This window comes from Nansenia antarctica (genome assembly GCF_963989245.1).
Source record: "Nansenia antarctica genome assembly, chromosome: 19".
NCBI classification, from domain to species: domain Eukaryota; kingdom Metazoa; phylum Chordata; class Actinopteri; order Argentiniformes; family Microstomatidae; genus Nansenia; species Nansenia antarctica.
The window spans coordinates 10,947,089-10,969,936 of NC_137692.1; the positions used below are offsets into that span (position 1 = coordinate 10,947,089).

General features: G+C 42.8%; 2 protein-coding genes across 2 annotated transcripts in view; both read left to right on the forward strand.

Moving 5' to 3' along the window:
* The window catches only part of LOC308174167 (protocadherin-15-like), a gene marked incomplete at both ends in the record, with an annotated part of 188,179 nt that extends 168,026 nt beyond the window's left edge, over positions 1-20,153 (forward strand). Inside the window, 6 exons of the mRNA XM_080549237.1 lie at positions 721-843; positions 11,002-11,020; positions 13,045-13,083; positions 13,214-13,287; positions 15,829-15,925; positions 19,524-20,153. Coding sequence (XP_080405363.1) covers positions 721-843; positions 11,002-11,020; positions 13,045-13,083; positions 13,214-13,287; positions 15,829-15,925; positions 19,524-20,153 — 982 coding nt within the window. The remainder of the gene's footprint in view (positions 1-720; positions 844-11,001; positions 11,021-13,044; positions 13,084-13,213; positions 13,288-15,828; positions 15,926-19,523) is intronic.
* Positions 4,102-6,429, forward strand: LOC308174222 (protocadherin-15-like; the record flags this gene model as incomplete). Its single annotated transcript, XM_080549304.1, has 2 exons — positions 4,102-4,106; positions 4,905-6,429. The coding sequence occupies 2 exons, from the start codon at positions 4,102-4,104 to the stop codon at positions 6,427-6,429; spliced, it is 1,530 nt and encodes a 509-aa protein (XP_080405430.1).
* Positions 20,154-22,848: the final 2,695 nt, after the last annotated feature.

Here is a 22,848-nt window from a genome sequence, read left to right on the forward strand (position 1 = left end):
CTATTAGCTAAGGAGATACATTTCAAATAAAGGTTTCTTTTACCTCCCCCCAAAAAAAGATTATTTGGGGAGAATGTCTGGAAGGTATCCAAGCTCTGAAATGAACATTGAGACACAGATGTAAAGGTTAGTCGTGCGCAAGAAAGGTCTATTAGGAGAAACAGCCCAGTTAGTAAGTGCCAACAGTTGAATTATGTTACACATATCAATAACGGTTATTCTTGCGCAAAAAAGGCGATTTCATGTGAATGAGGTGCTGTCCATTGATGAATAATGTTTGTCATTGGGTTGTATTAACATCAGAGGAATGAACTCATTGTCTAACAGAGGTTCTCTCATGTCCGTCTCTCTCTGCTCCCATCTCCTGTGCTGCTCGGAAACCATGTGGTCAGATTCAAAGAGTGAGTTACTGTTCATACTGTATTCACCGCTTATGCGTTTTGAGAATGTCAACACAGAAATTGGTTATTTTACATGTATTCGTTATTGAATAGTCTTTTAAATATGTATATGGGAAAATGACACACATCTGAGCGATCCATGATGACAATATCTTGCCTTCTCCTGTACAATTGGCGTTAGAAAGATAAGATAATATAATATATATATAATATAATAATAATTAATATGAGATGGCGACGAGCTGACGAAACTGTTATGTAAACCAAGTAGTTCTGTTGATGAACTCAAACTGACGCAACTTCATTGAAACATGCGTAGGAGACAGGCAGAGTGTGCCAAAACCGCCAGGATTCAGATGGCTCTACCCCCGGGTGGCAGAGCTACTTCAGGACCGCCCGCCCCCGCCGCCAACCAATACGAAGAGCTGGGGGACAGCAGCATGTGAGTAACCTTTGACCTCTTAGAATCTTTTCCTCTCTAACCCAACCTATTGTCTCTTTTCAAAACAGGTACGATACTGCATGCAGTTCATCTAGATGGATCAACTTTCTTGAGATTACATGCACTTCAACACATGATCATCTCGGCAACACTGCCTATTTGTAGGGATTCGAATTGAACGTTTTCTTATTCAGGGGATGTCTTCCTGTGTCCGTCAACTAACCCCTTTATTCAGTCATCCGATCGATTCCGTGTTTAAAAATAGCCACACTCCGATATTAAGAAGGGACGTTGATCTCTAAAGCCCATCGTTGTTGAGCTGATGTTCATTTCTGACGACCGATTCATTCTTCTCCTCCTGTGTTCAGCAGACTACCTGCGGTGTGTTCTGTCCTCTCTCTAAACATCTCCCTGTCCCTCTCTCTCTATTACCTCTGTCCTCCCTCTGAACCTCTCCCTATCCCTCTCTCTCTATTACCTCTGTCCTCTCTCTAAACCTCCTGTGTATCACAGCTCAGCTAACGCCTAAGCTCTATGTCAATGTGTGCATTTCCAATTAGACCAGTTTCAACATTACACAGTTTCAATATCACCTTGTCTGAAGGTGAGAGCCTCTGGTTTAGAGACAGGGGGGGTTTATTAGGGGATGGAAAGACATTGTCACCCGCCTCGTCCTTTGTTGGTAATTGTTTTTGTGGTGAACTACTTTTTTAATATTCATGTATTGTTGTCCGTATCGAATGCCTCAGCAGTTTGGCTCGTCCTGAATGTTTTTTTTGCAATGAACATAATCAAAGTCCCCCCCGTTCCATGTAAGATAGCATCATAAATGCGCAATGAAATATGAATGCTTTTCGATTGAATCGGATTGAACTGAAATGGCACCATCAGTCCCTAGTGGTAAATGTGAGGGACAACAGTCATTTTTGATTGAATGCATTTTTAAACTGATGCTGCCTTCCGCTAACCTCATGGACGGTTCTAGAATAATGGATATTTAACGGAAAGCTGTTAAAGATACTCTGCTCTGTAATGTTTACAGCAGCTGTTGACAAAATACCCAGCAACGAGCAGATGCTTTTCATTTGGAAGTGTTACAAGAGCCCCTCTGAGGAATAAGCAGTGTAGTTTATTCTGGGTTTAATGTCTAGTCTGCGATAGAAAACAACGGGTAATGAACCCATAAAAGACCATTTGATGGCACTGTCCCATTCACCTAATGTAGGTGCTGTGTGAGTGAGTGAGTGAGTTAGCTAGTGAGTAAGTGGTGTTTTGAATGACTGGGCATTGGTCACACATCTGGTTGGGTCTGCATGAAGGTACAGTACATGCACAGGCCTAATGTTGTAAGTATCTACAGTGTAGCCTGCGGTGCGCATGCCAACATTAACTCATATACACACCGAGATGTACACACCAACAGGACGCAACGCATGAAAGCTGTTGTACTTTATTGTGCATATTCACTCATTCACTATATCCATCAATCAATTTGAACCTTGAAACGTCATACTCCATATCTGTGCTGTCTGTTTAACACCTGTCTGTATCTGACTGTCTGTCTTTCATCTCATCTTCACTTTTATGCCCATCTATGGATTCAGAAAGCAGTAAGTAGCCCATATGCTCAACCCTAGGATCAGTGGTCTTAGAGTGTTACATAACACATATCAATAGGTCAGACACAGCTTTGCTTTGAATTAGCGACTGGCTTCAATCATATTTATGAATTTATGAATAATATTATTGACATCAACTTTACATTTATGAAAGCAGTGAGATGTTTACATGCAATTACAGTAGTGACCATATGCAGTGCATCAGTGTTTGAATGTTACTAGGTTGCTTTAATGTGCCAACACTTTACATTAATGTGCCCATACTGTACCTGTGTAGTACATTGTAATTATTGTTAGTAACAACGAAATAACATGTTGTTTTATAGGAATTAGGTCATTTCATGGTATATGTGCAATTGACTGCAATTGACTGCAATTTGGCATTCACCTGATTAGAGAAAGAAAAGTAGAAACGTGAGGCTCCCTTTACGTAGAGGTAATGGCGCTTCAGTAGATGTATATAGACAATGTCCTCCCACAACCTTACCTCCCTCTCCCATTATAAAAAGCCACGATCTTGATCATGATGCTCAGCATGAAACTAATCTAAAGGTTACAAATGTAACCTAGGTTCTCTGAAGGGGATGAGGTAGATCCCTCACTATGGGACACATACGCACTCTTGTGTAGATTTCACTGAAGACCTCTATTCAATCACTCCTGCTACAGGCCGGTAAAAACCATAACCCCGCCTATCACTGTCCCAATAAAGGGATGTGGTCTGGTCCCAACTGGTAACCTGTACTGATGCAAGAATTCTTCTTCTTCTACATCATACATACAGCCTCCAAAACCAGCACTTAACGATACGCGCCTAAGAGAGCTGTTGAAAGTTATGAGGGAAAAGCCTCAAGCTTTCAGCAGCACATAACAGTACCAGTCAAACGTTTGGACACACTTCCCCATTCAATTAAATAGGAAAGTGTGTCCAAACTTTTGACTGGTACTGTATCTCTGATACAGAGACACCCTTGAACAGGTCCCAGGACACTTCCTATCCCAGCAGGGGGCTGCAATCCCTTAGAATTGTAATCCTCATTAATGCCCCCCCCCCCCACAATTGAATGGGAGAGGTGCTGTGTAGACGAGTTAGGAGACACCTCTGCTGACACCCCTTCAGTGCCTGTGTCTGACTGGGATGAGGGAAGCTCTGAACCAGACCAAGTCCATGGTAAGACTGAAGATCAGTCACCGATTGGCTGATAATGAATGTGTTTTTGGCATGATTCATCTGGGAGACCTGGGTCAAGCGGATGTAACAGCAGTAACGCCGTGTGCACTTCTGCCTGTGCCTCCGAATCCACGTATACAGAGTCGATATAGGGGAGGACCTGAACGCCTCTCGTAGCAGCTCAGTGGCCTTGTGGTTAGAGTGTCCGCCCTGAGATTGGGAGGTCGTGAGTTCGATCCCCGGCCGAGTCATACCAAATACTATAAAAATGGTACCCGATGCCACCCTGCTTGACACTCAGCATTAAGGGTTGGATTGGCGGTAAGACCCTGAGACATACCAGTGTCATGTCTAGGGGATACTTGTACATCAAGCTGCCTCACGCTACGGAAACAGGAGATAGGCTCCTGCCCTATGGGCCTTTCGGCTCGAGAACCATCCTTTTACTTACTGAATGCCTCTGGCCCAATGGGGTCAGGGACACTCCTAAGATATTCCCAAGTAGGAGACATTTCCGATTTTTGTATCTATAACTATATGTATATTTATTAACAATAAACTAAATGGATTTGAAATTCATGTTGTAACACTACAACAAAATGAGTGAAGAGTTTAATGGATATAATGGCGTCCTTGCCCTTGCCACATCCCTTTATTGGGAGTTAGAGTTATTACGGCCTGTACCAAGTGTTGATTGAATAGGGGTCTTCAGTGAAACGTACACAAGAGTGCGTTTCCCATAGTGAGGGATTGAACCGGGTCAACTGAAGGAGAACCCTGTTTACTGTTCTCGTTTCCATTCACTTCAGATCATGGCCTCTGAGTATAATTTCTATGATCAGCCTAATGCACAAGGGTATGTGTTGGGATAATTCTGAATATAATATGATATATTATACACACGTAATGCTTTTGGGAGCTTTAAACTGATACTTTTGGCTCCTCACCGGGTATCTTCACCAGACCAAAAGCTCTTACCAAACATTTATTTTCAGTATTTTGTATTTAAACTCACTCTTCTGAAAACAAAAGCATGACCTCTTCCACCCTGTTGCAGAGAACTTTTGACATAATTCATCATCTTAAACTCCATTATACTGAGAGTCAAAATGAGTGAAGGATAATGGAATAGCTCATAGTCATCTCCCTCTTTTTAGCACCTTCCTCTTTTATACACCTCTTCCCTCTTCCCTCTCCTCACCCTTTCTCCTTCCTTCACCTTTGTTTCAAGTATTTTTTTTCTTCTTCACCTCTATCTTTTAACGGCGCAGGGCTAAAAAGTCTGTCATCGATGATGGCAACCGTCAGAGGCTACTTAGCACCTTCGCCTGTCGCGCCCTCGCAGCCCACGGCAACGGAGCCCTGCACGGTAACCTGCCCAAGTCAGAAAGCAACGTGACCTTCCTGTCGGACCGCCGCCCGCTCACCACCACCAACCCCCTCTACCACGACGAGGACGACGGACCCCTCAGCAGCCCCGAGGCCTACATGGGGTCGGACGCGTCTCAGAGGGGGTTCCCCTTCTCCCCGTCCCTCTCCGGAGGCCCGAACTACGCCTGGCCCATGCCCTCCCTTATCCACGGAGGGGTGGGGGGGGGTTACGAGCCCCTGGGGAGACAACAGGCTCTTCTGGATCCCACCCAGTGGGAGCTGGAGTTGCTCCAGGCCAGCCTGAGGGAAGGGCTGGAGGGTCCTTACAGTTCTCTGAGCAGACGCAGCGCCGCCGAAACCAAGCTGTCCGTCAGGGAGCAGGCCAGGCAGTTTGAGCAGCAGGCCTTCCAGGAGAGGGCCACTAAGCAGAGGGAAGCACAGGGCAGCGTCGACACGCTGGAGCTCAGCCACGAGACCCTGCTCTCCCTCTTGGACTGCCCCTACGGCCCCATGTCGGCGGGAAGCGACGTGCCTCCCTACATCATCATCACTCAGGGGGAGGACGACTCGCCCCCCTCGGCCCAGAAGCCCACACCGCCGCCAGCGCTGGGGAAGTTCAGCTCCGGCATCTCCAACTACATGACCGCGGAACCCTGCGGGATCACCCTGGAGATCATCCCCGACCCGCCGGAGAACCCCCCCCCTCCTCCGCCTCCTAGAACCAAAGCTCCCCCACCTCCGGCTCCCCCCCTACCGCCTGCCCCTCCTCTCTCATCTCCTTCCTCCTCCTCTCCTTTCCCCTCTGCACCCTTTCACCAGCGTGACCGGAATAATAAATCTCCCCCGCTCGCGACTCCGACCGTCCCCAAGCGTGCCGCTCCGCCTCCTCCCCCGCCGCTCCCGTCCCCGTCCTCTCCCGCCGGGGACCGGCCGCGCTCTGTTCAGTTTGTCCCGACCTTCCTGCCGCCCGTGTCCTCGCTCCGCCCCGTCTCCTCCCGCGCCGCTCCGCTTCCCCCTCCCCCGCCGCCCGACGACGGCGTGAAGAAGAGGGAGCTGAAGGGGATTCTGAAAAACCTCCCCAATCTCGCCGAACTCGAGAAGTCCGTTGCCAACATGTACAGTCAAATAGACAAGAGTCATCCCAAGTTGCCCAGAGATTTCAAGAGACCACATGTGATAGAAGGCGCTCATAAACCGCCCGGATCGGAGTCCCATGATGAAAGCAACCAGCCAAACATGACCAACACTACTCCTGTGGTCCTATTAAACTCACTGACAAACGCAGACTCTCGTGAGCTTGATTGTAGCCAACCAAACATGGCCTCAGAGGCCAAGGAGGAGGCTAGCCAACCGAACGTACCCAACATAAACTCTGATGTCCAGGATCTCGTCAATCACTTTCCCTCTGAGTCTACTCCATTCTAACTGGCATTCCTTTCGTCGATGACTGTCATTCTATCATTCTTTTGTCATTCTTTATTATTTTTCCTGTCTTTATTATTCCATGTCTTTATGTCTCATGATCATGCAGTGTTTTCTTAAAGATTTTGTTTGAGGGTTTTTGCAAAGGGATTTTTTTCATTTCAAACTAACCACAACAAGGGAAAGAATCTATACGATGCCATTTAGTATATGTTTTATATTATTACAAAAAGCGTTTTGACCTATTCCAAGTTCATAATCCCATTTGTGTGAGAATCATCCATCATCCATACGCATGACTAATGTGTTGAGAATATAAGTGAATTGTCAAACTGTATAAAGCTTTGTACTCCTATCCACTTAGTTTCCTTTTTCTCCTGATTTGATTCTATTTGCATAATTCTTCGTGCACTCTGACCATGTCTATGCCACATGTCAAACTAATACTGTTTAAAGCACACAGTTGGCTTTCGTTAAAGGCAAGTGGTCTAATGTAGTTACCATGGGTTACCATGGGTCTAATGTAGTTACCATGGGTTATTTCATAATGTACTTGAAACTTTACAGTATGAGTTTTTGCACAAAAGATTACACAACTTTTTACATTTAACATGGAGGTCACACGTAATTCATCCTTACATTTTCTATGTACCGGTACATTATTTACATACAATATCATGCAAATTATTGTTGAGATCACTTGACACACCATTAGTGTTATGCAGCGGTGAATAGAATATTCTACTTGCATTGTATTCTGTCGTATCACTCATCAATAGGCTGATGTTGGAGATGGAGAAGGAGATGGAGTATACAGACTCATGTCTGTATAGATCTTCACAGACTTATTAAGCAGTCAGTGTGATATGATGTTTGCAACCTATAGAACAGGTTCATTAGAGTCAATCCTGCTACCTGTAGGGCTGTCAACCACCACCTCTTCTCCTAGCATTTGACATCAATTGAATTAAATTCTAAGGAGCCTTATTGGTATGGGAAACGTATGTTTACATTGCCAAAGCAAGTGAATACACAATACAAAAGTAACAGTAAACGTTACACACGCAAACATTATACAGGGTTCCCACGGGTCCTTGAAATCCTTGAAAGTTTGTGAATTTGAGAGGAAAAAATCAAGGCCTTGAAAGTTTTTTAAAATAGACATGGGTCATTGAAAGTGCTTGAATTCCCCTCTCTCTCTCTCTCTCTCTCTCTCTCTCTAAAAAAAATATTGATATTTATATATATATTTATAAATATATATATATATATATATATATATATATATATATTTAAAAAAAATATGTTGTCTGTGAGAGGATAGTTCCAATTAGATAAATTCTATATTCTTTATTATAAATAAATATATATATATATATATTTATTGTTGTCTGTGAGCGGATAGTTCCAATTAGATAAATTCTCATCTAGATCTGTCTCCAACTATGCCGTGTTGGGTCCTTGAACTTGAAAGTCCTTGAAAAGTGCTTGAATGTGATGTTTTAGAAGGTGTGGGAACCCTGATTATAGTAGTTATTATGTGTCAAATTTGTCACCACCTTTGTGGATTGGGGTGATCAGACCTTGGTTCCAAATATTGTGGATGATGCCAAAGCTGAAGATAGTGTTCAAAAGTTTTAGTATGGCCAATTTGAACTTCATTAGCTTTTTGCTTAGAATACCATCAACACCACAGGCCTTTGTGAAGGCCCAGAAGGGTTTGTGTTTTTTCCTGCAGTTTATTACAATGTAATTGGAGAATCCAGTGGGTTCTGTTGGTTAGCTGATTCTAAGATGTGTAATTGTTCATGTACAGTATATGTTTGTGTTCTTGTTTCTTTTGTTATGTGACTGAAAAAAAGTTAGAGAAGTGGTTTATCCATATACTGTATCTCCGTTTTGGATAGGTAGCTCTTGCTCTTTTGCAATTTTTTATTTTGTATGTTTCAATTTCCCCCAAAGTCACCTCCAAGTATGTGATTGTCCCCCTGTCTGCTGAGATTGTCAGGTTCTTGTCCAGTTCTGGTATTTAGGTCACCACAGACGTATCAAAACATTTTGGGTTCTAGTCGGAGGATAGGTAGCACACAGGAGGACATTTTTGCCTGTTGAAATAATGTTGTTATTCATTTCTAACCAGATGTAAAAATGCTCCTGTTTTGATTAACTTAATGGAGTGGGTTAGGTCTGATTTAGACCAAATTAGCACACCCCCAAGTCTCTTCCCTGTTTAACGCCAGGTAGTTTGGTGGATGGGACTACCAGCTCTCTGTCACCTAGAGGGCAACTAGTGGGTCTGTCCCCCTCCTAGTCTATGTTTCTTGTAGGATAACAGGGTCTTTTTTTCAGATGATGTCTGTGTTTCTACTCTTTAGGCGAAAGGTAGATGACCTCAGACATAGAATATTCTAGCAGGAAATAAAGTAAAGGCTTCGGTGTTCCATGAAGTGTTCAGTGTGTAACAACACACTTCTTCTCAAATCTACCTCTTCTGCTTTTCTGTTTCTCTCGCTGCTTTCTCTTTCTGTCCCTCCGCGTGTCATTATGTCCACCTTGGAGGATGCTGCTTTCCTCCAAGATTCACAAACTGCCTCAGAAATGTCAAATGTCATCCCATTCATTGTCAGGCAGGAAATGGGATCCATTTGTAACACAGTCTGGTCGTTTGGGCCCCAAGTCAGCAACCAATCAAAATGTTCGGACTTATTTTGAAACACGGAACTACGTTTCAACGTTGTTGAGAATCACAACACAAACTCATTAGTCATGCCAAAATACTGCAACAACGCAATGGATTCGGTGAGTAATCCCCACTGCTACCTAGTTAACTAGAACACTACTTTACATTGTTAGCAGGCTCACAAAACAAGCTGTGTTAGTTGACTAGTGAGTGTGTCTTTGATTTTTTCAACAATGCTGAAATGTATTTACATTTTTCCAAAGAAAGGTCTGAACATTAAATCAGCTGCCGACTTGCGGACCAATTGACCAGACCGTGTCACATTTGTGTACGGAAAAGTAACACAAACAGCCTCTCAAACTGGATTTGTGAACATGCAGATGGTGTCCGCAAGGCGACAGTTAAAAAGAGTTAAAAAGTAAATTTTGGCCCAAAATGCCTCACAGATTAAGTTCGATTAAACAGTTTAGTAGAAACATATTTAACGGAGGATAATGTTTGTATCCCAACACAAACAGTACCCTTCTTACATAATAAATCATAACTCCTAGTGAATTGACTGCTGCGTGTATCGATGAGTGTAGAAATTCAGACATCTTGGTTACGTTGTGGATGAGTACTCGATGAGTTACCTCGGATCGGATGACACTTCTGATTCTGCATCCCCATCTCTCATCCTCCCACACGTCATGTGACATGGACACATGCACGCGCGAATGCACACGTACACACACACATACACACACACACACACACACACTTGCCTATGGTATAGCTGTCATCTGCCCCATTACTCTTGGTATTTTCTTGAGACTTCTCCAGCACAGCGGGTCATTTATCAGTCTCACACCCACCCACCCAGCCACCCAGCCACCCAGCCACCCAGCCACCCAGCCACCCAGCCACCCAGCCACCCACCCACCCAGCCACCCACCCACCCACCCACCCACCCAGCCACCCGGGCGTAAAGGGAGGTGGTGTGGCCGTATGGCTGTATGGCTAAAGTACGGCCCGTCCCTGGTCCCTGTAATAACACATTTACAGTTCTCCAGTGGAAGCTCACATCATTGTTTAGCCATAATGTCAGTGTGAGAGTCCTCATTGTTCACAGACTCCAGACAGACTACAGTTGCATGCTGCTGAACCCGGAACTCTGGGCTGCTCCATGAAGAGGAGTTGTTGTACAAATGACTTGTCTGGATTAGTGTTTCCTTAGGAAGGCTCTTGTGTTGCATTGCTATGTGTTGGTGTTGTCTTATGGGGAGTTCATTTGAGTATTCCCTAAACTTGATTGTGTAAATTCATGTTAATGAAAGAAGAAGTTAACCTGAGTAATACATGCAGTATTACAGAAGCCCCACTTACTGTATGACAACCACTGTCTAAGTGGAATGAAGATCAACTTGGAACAAAATTAAGTTACTTGACTTACATTGCATTATCAACAATGTGTTCAGAGATTTAGTGTTTCCCTGAAATGCTATATGGAATTGCTATCTTAAAGGGAGATACTTAGATGCCAATGTAAATGCTTAGTTTGATTTTATTTTCTATTTCTGTTTCCCCCACCTCTCTAATGGCTGTATTCTATTCACCTAATTGGATCTGGTCTAACGCTATTGTCATAATGGATGTGAAAAAAAACATCAAGTAGATAACAATATTGCTGTATGCATTATTGTGAAAATGAAAACAATGTAGGCCTAATGTATGGCTTGACACACAAAACTGCACAGTAAGTACAATTGAAATTGCTTGCAGATCAGCAGAAGACATTCTCACATAAATGCATTTGGACTTATTTGTTTAATACTTTCTCTTAAAAGCATTTGGAAGTCTGATGTCATTGCACTCATTATTTGCACAATGTTTCTCTTTTTTCCCCTGGCTCACAGGCGAGGAGGATATGGGAGACAGGTAGGAATTTGTATTTGTTATGTATTTATATAATATTATTTCTCAAGCATTGTGTCAAGTTTATTGTTTTCATGCTCAGAGAAACTCACGGCTGTTTATCCCCCAGCAGTCTTATCTACCTCTCTCTTGATGGATACTGAATGAGATTTGGATGAGATATCCAGTTTGCCTATTCCTTATACATTACTGTTTGCATTTGGTTAGGAAACTGTTAGTCTGAAATCACTCACAGCTACCAAGTAACAGATAAGCTTTTGGGACAGTTTCCCTTTGTTGATGGTGGAAAAGCCCCATGAGGAGCTTAGCCAAAGATACACTGACTCCATGCTTGACAGCTTTTGACACAAACTGCATCGTTTAAATCCTGACCCATATTTAACCTATATTCACTTGAACAAGTGTCCTGCCTGCTTCCTCCATCTTGTGACACAAGTTAGAGAGCTGAAACATTTCATTCAGTTGGGTTTACTGTCTGAAAGAAATCTGTCAAATATCTCACTATGTGCAGGTTTTATTGGGAAAAATACTTGTTGAGGTGTACATTTATTTTTATTTATTTTAATCTACATTACTTTTCTTCTGATGTAGGTTTAATATCAATGAATCCTAACATTACAGTTCTGAATTGTCTAAAATGTGTCAGAATTGTTGCCAGCTCGTGAGCTTAGAATGATAAGGTTCTATCTCCGTTTAGGGTAGTTCAGAGATATTGAGCGGCAAAGTTTTTCCATTCCATTATGTTTTGTGAGATGGAACCTTTGTATTTGATTAATTACTAACAAAAAATCTGATTATGTAAAAAACTCAATTTTGACCAAAAATACAAGGCTTAAGCCTAATCCTAGACTAAAAAACATCTTCAATGGAGATTTTACATTGAAAGTGTGATTTAGTCCAGGACTAGGCTTAAGCCTTGTCTCTGAAACCGGCCCATAAGTCTAATGCCACGAGCTGTCTAGCACATATGGTTTGACATGGCTGCTAGGATTGGGAGCAAATGTAACACAGTATTGGGGAAGTCATGGGCACGACCACTACATTTGCGACCATTGTGAATCACACAAATCAGTCTGTAGCTGGGCATCAGGTTATTTTTAACTACTGATCGAGTGTTAGGCTACTGATATTTAGACTACCTGCTCATGAGCTGTAGTTAAGATGGAATTTTGTGAGTGAAGAGAATGACGTTTATTTTTTATTTTTACGAGGATTCACCATGGATCAAAATATTGTTACCATTGAGTGTCTATATTGAGTTCAGTGGGCTTATTTTTTTTTTTTTTTTTATGGTTTTACAATTGCCCCTGGACTGATTGATTAAAGTCAATGTCATCCAAGAGTCCTCTTTAGAGACCTACACATTTATGAATGATTAATAGACATATATGCATTTCTGAAAACAATGTCTGGTCTAGGTTGAGTGGTTTCTGAGTAATAGAGTTAATTGTAAAACATGTTACAATTGCCCTGGTCTCCTATGTGATATCATCTTGCTAAAAATACAAGTGTGCCCTCTCTTTCCTCATCAACTCCTGGGGCCTTCAAAAACATTGCTGTATCTGTATATGTTCTCATATAAGCTATATGTATTTTCTGTATATATCCTTATAGTCTTAGTCTACCTTTCGCCCCCTCTCCGCTTCTCAGTCTTTGTTTTTATCTTCATCTTATTTTACCTCCATATTTACATTTAATATATCATTTCTTGCTCTACCTCCCAGTAACCCTTTTGTTTTTCTTTCTCTATGGCGTTAAAGGCATAGTTCACTTTTTTACACGTTAGCCATAGCCATGGTTCCTTACTCTGAAAGTAGCCCATGAGCGAAACTATAAGGTGTTAAGGTGTAACAACAATTATCCATTTAAAAAAACAAATCCATAAAATAGCTCCTTCTCCTCCTGCTGCTTCTATACCTTAAATATGATCTATGAACTCTGCCTTCTGTCTCTGTCTCTCCTCCTCCTCCTCCTCCTCCTCCTCCTCCTCCTCCTCCTCCTCTCTCTCTACTCATCTATGGCAGCAACAGCAACTGCTGAGGCCAGCTCTTCTGAGACCCGAGGTAGAACCTTACTGCTGCTGTACTCGCAATGCACAGGGATCATTCTCCTACTTGCTGTGTTGCCTTTCTGTTGCTCACTTTTGCTTCCCTATGCTGATTTTAGTCCTCTGTGTGCCTTTTTGAAAAGCAGCAGCGCTCCATGGAGTCAGGCATCGACCCAGGCCAGGACTACTACAACCAGGACTACTATAATTACGATCAGGGGTAAGTCAGTCGCAGGCCACCCACTTCCCTCCCGTCATACCTCAGCCTGTCTCTAATCTAGGGAATTGATCTCCATTGGTTAATTTAATCAAATAAGAAATAACGCCATTTAGACTAATCTATTATTAATTTACAGATTACCCTCCCCAGTTTACCCTCCCCCCAGGAACATTCATAATAATGTGTTATGTGTAATACATTAGCCTCTGTCCAATTAAATCCTCAGGTGTTTTCCTTTACACTCCTACCAAATATGATCTATTATTTAGCCTGAACTGGTCTTCTCATGACCGCTTTACCTGATTCAGTCAGATGGGGGTGGCATACTATGCTAGGCTTGCAGAATATAGTGTAAGCACATTATTATCACTACATTATAAAAATGCTTGACATAAACTATACAACATGGTCATTAACTGCGGAAGATTAATCCACAATGCATTTTCGTATTTACGCTTAGTGTATATTATCATCATAGCATAATAGCCTATGTATATCAGGCCATAATTAGGTGACTGGTACCTTATAGCCCTATGGTCCTAGGGTACTTCATAATATCATAGTTTAGTATATCATGAGTTCAACTTGGCCCATTAGGTGAGTGGTCTACCCCCTATCTGTCAATCTACAACCTGTCTGTAGGTCTACCCTGTGTCTGTCAATCTCACCCCATTTATGGTTATGGGGGGAATATCTGGAGGAAAACGCCCCATTGCCGCTTCCGGATATATTTTTTTAACTGTGTTTTGACAAGGTGGGTAGACTCTGTCTGACCCCCTGCCCAAGACTCAGCCGCTACTGCTGCTGAAGTAGCTATCACAATAAACCAGACTGCCTTTGATCCGTTTCTATTTAAAGAGCTGGGGCGCTAATGTAATAGCAGTTAAGCTCTTAATCCACCGATCACTAGCTCTGAGGAGTGACCGCAGGTATTCACAAGGTGTCAGTAGTTCAGGGTCTCCAGACGTGCAGCAGTGTAACGGAGAGGGAATTTGCCATCCATGCCAAGTGTGTCAGAAATAGTGACCGCAAATATCAGGTCAGACACAGATGGTGCCATAATGCTGATGGATGTAGGTCCCACATTTGCAGATTATCCAGGCTAATGCAAATCGTCATGTTATAATCCATCCTTCAAAGCTCTAATGTGGACAGAGTTTAGCTTTTACTCCAAATTCTCTATCACAGATGCAGTAGCATAATACAACAATTTGCAGGGTCTGCTGCTATCTTATATGTTGTTACAGTTTCAGTTGTGCAATATCCATCATTGATCATGATGTCTATTCTTATGGTATAACCCATTACCTTCAGGTGGAATACTCCTTGTACAGCTAGCCCTTTATTTATAACAAACATTTTGGTTTGTGTTACGACCCTGTGGTCTAGGAAACCAGAGCCTAACATACTGCAGCGAGGCTGCGGGATATGGGTGCGGTCTCAAACAGAAAACACTGCAAAGGCAGAACTAAAATTAACGCATTTCTTAAATTACAACAAAGATTCAAGATTGCTTTATTGTCTGTCACACAGTGGCAGAAATTCTCCTTTGACAGGCAGAAGTGCAGCTCAAGAATACAGTTTCCACATTAAAAACACACATAGGTCACATACATTAAATACATACAATAAAAACAAACAGACATAACAGTGTTTATAAAATGTAGTGCCTATTTAAAAAGTCCAGTCATTTAAAAATAATAGTAAAAAACAGTATTGTGATTTAAAAAGCTCAAATGTTGAGGTTTAAAAGAAAAAGAATTTATATTTGCTTTCTATTTTAAAATGTTCAAAGAAAACGCCACATGGAAACCAAGGGGACGCTGAACGGTGGCAAAATAATAAACGACCGAAAGCCCTGACTACCTAACCACCCCAGCTAAGATACATAGACTACCTAACCACCCCAGCTAAGATACATAGACTACCTAACCACCCCTCTAACATACATAGACTACCTAACCACCCCAGCTATAAGATACATAGACTACCTAACCACCCCTCTAACATACAGTACATAGACTACCTAACCACCCCAGCTAAGATACATAGACTACCTAACCACCCCAGCTAAGATACATAGACTACCTAACCACCCCTCTAACATACATAGACTACCTAACCACCCCAGCTATAAGATACATAGACTACCTAACCACCCCTCTAACATACATAGACTACCTAACCACCCCAGCTAAGATACATAGACTACCTAACCACCCCTCTAACATACATAGACTACCTAACCACCCCAGCTATAAGATACATAGGAAAAGGGTGGCATCCAGTTTTCTTTTTAAAGAAATACAAATACAACAAAAACAATGGCTCTCGAACAGGACAGGAGGTCTTTTTAAACAGGCGGATGAGCTGCCAATTGGTCCGGTACATGTGCACTAACGATGACGGACGTGTTGTCAGGCCAATCGTGGGTGGATACCTGCATCGGGTTAGTGAAACGAGGAGACACAGAAAGGAACACAACAAAACACAAAAATACAGGACATGGGACGTAACATTTGGTTGTGTTTTGTCTCTCAGATATGACCTTCCTCAGTATGGCAGTCGTAGGAAGCTGATCTCACCCATATATGACGAGTATGGAGAGGTGATTGCGGAGGACGACTATGGTTATGAGGTACAGTATGAATCAATCATATAAGCACAGATGATACTACAAAGAGGGTGAGATCATTTTAAGAAGATTGTAGAGAAGGAATGTTCATTCACACTTAGCACCTGTATAGCACGGACACATTGTTAATGTGTCATATAACTTAAGTGTTATTTCTTTTATACTTGCGACAAAGTGGTCAAAAGATTGGTTGTGTTATTACACAAGTGGAATATGGAGCAGTTTGTTTTATTATTATATGGAATAAAGACATTATATGGATAAACATTTTCCACTTAATAACAATAACAAAATAACAAACCACTCCTTATTCCACTTGTATAGTAACACAGAATGCTCAACTCTATGTGCTATGCAATTACCAAATTACCATGTAACAATATGGTAATACAACATTTGTAAAGTAATATCAGTGTTATTACTTAGGAATACAGGTAACTTAATGTCAAGAGCAAACTATCTGATACTGTACATAACTGTAATAACAGAATAACACATCATCATGTTCTATTCATATCAAGGAGAAACTCCAAAACGCTTAGCTGAAAATGTAACTCAATACAAAAGTGATGTAACTTTCGCAGGGCCGAGGCAGAGGGCGTGGGCGTGGGCGTGGTAGAGGTGGTAGAGGTGCCAAGAGGGTGGGCTTCAGAGACCAGCCACCAGAGGATGAAATCGAGCAGGCTGAGCCAGCAGAGGACCAGGTTGAGCCCTCCGAGCCGTCCAAGGCTGCTAAGAAGATGAAGTCAGTCATCAAGCTGAGTAAATTGTTGGCGGCCAGTAAGACTGGAGGACAACCGGCCTCTGCAGGCCCGTCACCCTGGAAGAAGGCCAAGATGTTCAAGATGTTCGCGGGGAAAAAGGACAAGGACTACGCCAAGCTGATGTCGGCCCGCCGCATCGACAGCCAGGAGGATCTGACAGGGGGACCGTCTACTAGCGGACCGATCGATAGTAAATCCTCAGCCAGGAGTCGCCTGAGCAAGGTGCTGAAGCGCATCAACCTGGGCAACAAGCTTCAGCTTCGGAAAAAGTCACTGAGCCGCGGCTCAGGAAGTGAGAGAGACGAGGAGGCTTCTCAGGCGGCTAGTGAGGAAGAACGGAAGTCTAAAGTTTCTATAAGTGTGACGGAGGAGAGCGAACCAGAGGCAAGTGGAAGCGGTAGCGGAAAGGAGAAAGGTTCTGATGAAGCCTCAGAGAGAAGCAGTGTTGACAAGGATTATTTGAAGGTGGATTTGGACAGAGATGATGCTAATGAAAGCACTGTGGACTCAGAGGAGGAGCCAGACGAACATCCAGAGGATTCCGATGAGGAGACCAAATCAAAGTCTGAAGGAGATGAATCAGAGAAGGAATCGGGCACTGCAAAGGAATCAGGTTCAGAAAAGGAATCTGATTCGGAGAAAGCGTCGGGCTCAGAAAAAGAGTCAGGCTCGGAGAAAGAGTCGGGTTCAGAGAAAGAGTCGGGTTCAGAGAAAGAGTCGGGTTCGGAGAAAGAGTCAGGCTCGGAGAAAGAGTCAGGCTCAGAGAAAGAGTCAGGCTCAGAGAAAGAGTCAGGCTCAGAGAAAGAGTCGGGTTCAGAGAAAGAGTCGGGTTCAGAGAAAAAGTCGGGCTCAGAGAAAGAATCGAGCACAGAGAAAGAGTCGGGCTCAGAAGAGAAAACATCTGGGACAGAGGAAGAATCACAAACAGAAAAAGACTCTGATTCAGAGAAAGAATCAGATACAGAAAAAGAATCCGATTCAGAAAAAGAATCCGATTCAGAGAAAGAGTCGGGGACTGAAAGAGAGTCTGGAACTGAAAAAGAATCAAGCACAGAAAAGGGCTCTGGGAGTGAGAAAGATTCTGAGGAAGGGTCAGAGTCTAAAGAAAGTGGATCCACTGCCTCTGGGACTGGTAAAAGCTCATCTGAGAGGTCAGGTGGAAGCATTAAGAGTAGCTCATCAGGTGGCAGTGTCAGCGGTGGCAGTGGCAGTGGAAGTGGAAGTGGAAGTGGTAGTGGAAGTGGAAGTGGTAGTGGAAGTAGAAGTGGTAGTGGTAGTGGTAGTGGTAGTGTTGCTAGCAGTGCTGCCTCTGGGTCTGGCTCAGCCTCATCCCTGAGATCATCACAAAGCGCAGGCTCCTCTATGAAGCCGTCACTCAGCACCAAGTCCAGCCCAGGCAGTGAGGCGGGCAGTGAAGTTGAGTCAGGGACAGGGACGGGGTCGGAGGGTTCAATGGACAGCGGCAGTGGTAGTCAGAGCCAGCTCTCTGGATCCGAGGCCAGTGGGTCGGGGTTGGAGGATCGGGGGTCCAGTCAGCTCACGGACCAGAGCTCACTGAGCAGTGAGATGAGCTCCACCAGCTCCAGATCCGCCGGTGCCTCCCGTCGCTCCTCCCGGAAGTCCATCCTGTCAGAGGACACCATCGACGAGGAAAGCGAAGTGGAGGATGTTGAGGGAGAATCCTCCAAGGAGGAGCAGGAGGAAGAGGAGAAGGAGGAGGGTGGTGGCACAGGCGACGAGAGCAAAGAATCAGAGAGTCACCTCAGTGACGGAGCGACATCAATGAGGTCTAGTGTGTCAGGAGGAGGTGGAGGCCCCTACGCTGGCACCCCATATGACTCCATGTCAGAGAGCTCTGAAGAGACATTCGGAGGACTCTCTCCCATCACAGAGGTGGATGAGGACGCCATCACATCTGGGAAGACGTCTTTGGCCAGCGGCTCTGTGACAAACGCAGATGCTGGTGACTCTGACTCGGAGTCCGATGGAACCGCCTTCTAAAGGGAGAGGGAGACAGCTGTGAAGTGAAGTAAGATTGGGTGGAATTGCTACTCGCATGGGAGTGAACAGAATACTATGTGCTTTTTTCCGTTTACGAGTTTTCTATTCTGTACTCTTTATCTTTATTTTTATTGTAATGAAGGAATAATGTATCCATAAGTTATAGTTAAAGAACATTTTCCTTGCATGAAAACTGACTGAATTATGCATTGTTTCCTAGGCCTTGCATTTTTAACTATCTTTGCTGTGTTGGTTTTAACCAGGCTGTACTATCTTTGTATTTTTCAGTATTTTCTCTATTCTGTCTTCTGTGTTCTCTATTTTCTGTATTCTGTATCTTTGTTTGTTTCTATTTATAGTATTGCTTTTTACCCTTTTCTGGTGTGTCTGTGGAATTTTTCATGTTGCAATGATATCACTTGTTATGTGTCTCTCTCTACATACAAGTTTACCACCGATTGCTGGTTTGCAGTGTTATAATCATTGTTACAGAATTTAGTTCTTCTTTAGTTTTCCTTGTGCTTAAAGGTACAGTATGTAGTTTTGAGCTTTAAAATAGCACCATGATAAATTGATAGTGATCAAGGAATGAGATCACATGATAAAGAAGGTCCAGGTGATAAAAATAGTTTTTAGCGATTTTAGCGCACTTGCCAGTTTTTGCTGCTATTATAAAACGTAACTCTACTCAAATGTTCAGTATGGCCAGAGATGGCAGCAATGCGCAAAACTGCACTGGAATAACACTTTTACCATGAGTTTGTTTTTATGTTATGTACTGTATGTCCTATACTGTACATTGACCTAATCTTTTTCTCTCCATCTATCGACCTCAGCTTGGGACAAAGAAGAGGATCAGGTTGGTGGTGGATCGGGAGTACGAGACCAGCTCAACAGGGGAGGATAGCGCCACGGAGCCCCAGAGGAACCGGCAATCCAATGTCAACAGCCACAGCAACATCAACGGGAACGTCTACCTTTCACAGAATGGGACCATCGTCCGGACCCGGAGGCCTGGCCAGCACCCTAACAACCTCAAAGCGGGGTCCCCTTGCCGGCTAAGTAAACACTTTAAAAAGCTGGACAAGCTGGCTGTGACTCACGAGGAAAGGCTTCCTCTTAACAACGTCGGGGAACCAGGAAAAGCAAATGGAATGCATCCGGGTCCATGCGTTTCCTCTGCCGTTGACATCAACCTTAACACCAGTTCATCCAGTGGGTCCCTGGGACCCAGCATCACAGGCCTTGACATCATTGGTTCAAAATCCAATATTGCCAAGGCCTTGAATGATAGGTATAATACCATTGGACACTGTTGTGCTGATGAGCAAGAGACATCCGTGGACAACCAGGACGGGGGGAAAGAGACGTTGGAGCTATCCCACAGTGAACACACACTGTCAGACGAAGGGGAGCTCTGGATGGGGCCCTGGAACAGCCTGCACATACCAATGACAAAACTCTGACCGGAGTGGTTGCCACTGGAGTTAGTTTTCATACTTATGGATTCTACCAAGTTTTCTTCTTTAAAAAAAATAAAATCTGATTTGTGTTTTTGTCACTGGTAGACCTGGGTTAAAAAAGTATTTCTTTTCTTAGAAACAAATGCTATTTAAACCCAGGTCTGGTTGAGAGAAAATGAGCAAAACATATTGTGTGCCTCCGCTGTACAAGCACCATGTCCAAGAAAAGCAATGTAATTGCACCTGTGCGATTAGGAGCAAGATTTCACTGTTCTGACAAAATGATCTAATGATGATTTGATACACTGATATTCATGTGTCAAATGCTTATCTCAAAGAGGGCTATTACACAATGAAACAAATTGTCTTCAAGCAATTTCTTTAAAGATGTATGAAATGTTATACAAGCAGTGATTTGCTATATATTTCCTAGATTCTATATTTACTGTATACAGTATCCTTCTGGATAGTTCTGTATGTTTTGTAAGCCATTTCTTGAACCAGATGTTTATCAATTTAAAGCCACATTTGTGATGTGGAGCTCAGAATATTAATATACGACATGTACTACAGAGAAATTGATATTCTTATTGTTATTCTTATCATGATCTTGATCAAATTGTGATTAATTGTGTTTACTGCCGTACAGTGGGGTTGGACGGTTTTACGGTTAGTCTCTGAACTTAAGGCCAATGCACACAGCGTGCGATTTTGTCGCACGACAACATTCGATTCTCAATTCACACCACCGAAGTGTGTGGGTGTGAATGGAGAATCGAATGTTGTCATGCGACAATATCGCATCGCACGCCGTGTGCATTGTCTCATTCAATACGATGGAATCGAATTCGCGGTGCGACAAAATCGCGCGCCATGTGCATTGGGCTTTAAGGCTGAGTCTTAGTTGTGACGTATGGGGGTTTCAGGTGGATGTGTTGACTACAGTATAGCCTATGGGGCTCCGTTCCACTCATAGAGTCTAACTCCAGTACCTATCGTTTTGATTGTTGTTATGCTAGTTTGCTAAAAATAAACCTCTATTAAAACTCTGACACTCTGTGTTGTCACTGCAACCGAAGTCTCTGTATCTTTTGTTCTCTCAGACTCGTACAGTGACCCTGACTCTTTTTTTTTATTTTATCAACCATGGCGAACGCATTATCTGAAATTACTGAATTCTGTGTAGCTAACGTTGCTTGCCAATTTGTTCAGTCAAGTTAATAGTTTCGCTATTATATTGCTACTACTGAGCACCAAAACCTTAGTGGCTGAAGCGCGTTGGACTTTACGTTTGGTATTTTTAGCGCTGTTTGTATTTATTTATTTGAAGCACATTTTTCAGCAATGCTCGTGGAAAGTGTTCGGGCGGGTTTGCAGAAAGGATAGAGCTTAATCGTTTGAAATTGGCGGCTCAGTCACACCCGACAACAATGTAATTTTTAATCAGGTTAACCGGAAACAACGTGGTTGTGTTTTCAAAAAATTGAAAACCGTCCAACCCTATGGTACAGTAAATCATTATTTTGATAAGATGCATTTTATTTGTAGGTTATTAAACATGATTGATTATTTCATGTTGCAATGGTTTTGAAAATTCAGATTATTATCAGATTATGAGTTTTTTTTAATGTTTAACAAACAACATAAAGATGTTCTGTATTTCATCAATTCAACAGCAAAATGTATTATTATTGTCATTTGTCTAACTATTTTGTTTTGTAGTGACACTTTTGTATCTACAGAATGTGTTATTTTAAATTACTTAAAACTGAATGTAAAATTATTCTGAAATCTTTTATAGGTTTATTATACATCAGGTATCAAAATGATGTAACAGACTTCATAATAAAGTTCAACATGCATTGCTTTCGATCACTTGGATGAAAGGTAATATCTCTGGGTTGCTTGTCATTTCAATGACACTCATGTGCTTTACCTTATTTACAAAGTCTCCAAAGGTAGTTAGGCTTGAAGAGTCTTGAACTCACATAGTTCCATTGGTCTGGGTTGGACAGTTCCCTGATGGTGGATACCCTATTAGCCACAAAGGTATGGAACCTTCTTCTTTCATTGGCTATGTACTTGAGAACTGATGTACTGATCAGTCCAGAAGACTCACTCTTCCAAGGGGATCTGGAGCTCTGACTATTAAGCATCCTATCTACATGTACTGATAGGACTGCTGCTGAAAGTTCTAACGTTGGCATGGTGATCTGTTTTAGGGGTGCAACCGTTGAATGAGACACTTGAGATGAACTCTCATCCTCCAACAGCTTCAATCTAGCTGTGGAAGCAGCAATGTTAATCTCCATGTCCAGTCTTTCTTTTAATTCGGCTGTGAATTTAGCCTTCTCCATTTCAAGAGCATGTTTTCTTTCCATGGAAGCTGCATGTGCCAGCAAAGCAGCTCTCTCTCCTCCTGCCTTTAGGCGTGCAGAAGATTATGAAGCTACTCCTATTGGAGCTCCTATTAGATATAAGTGAGACACTGTCATGAGACCCAACAGGATCATGGTGCAGAGATTCAGCTGGCTCCTCCTTTTGATCCTGAATGTACTGCTTAGGTCGAACATCTATTTCAGTGAGCATCCATAGATCAAGCTTATCCTGAAATTCTCTAAAACGCTTCATTTTTGGTTCATACCAGTCCATCTGGTCATATCCTCTCCTCATCGGGGAGAGCACTTGCACTGATTTA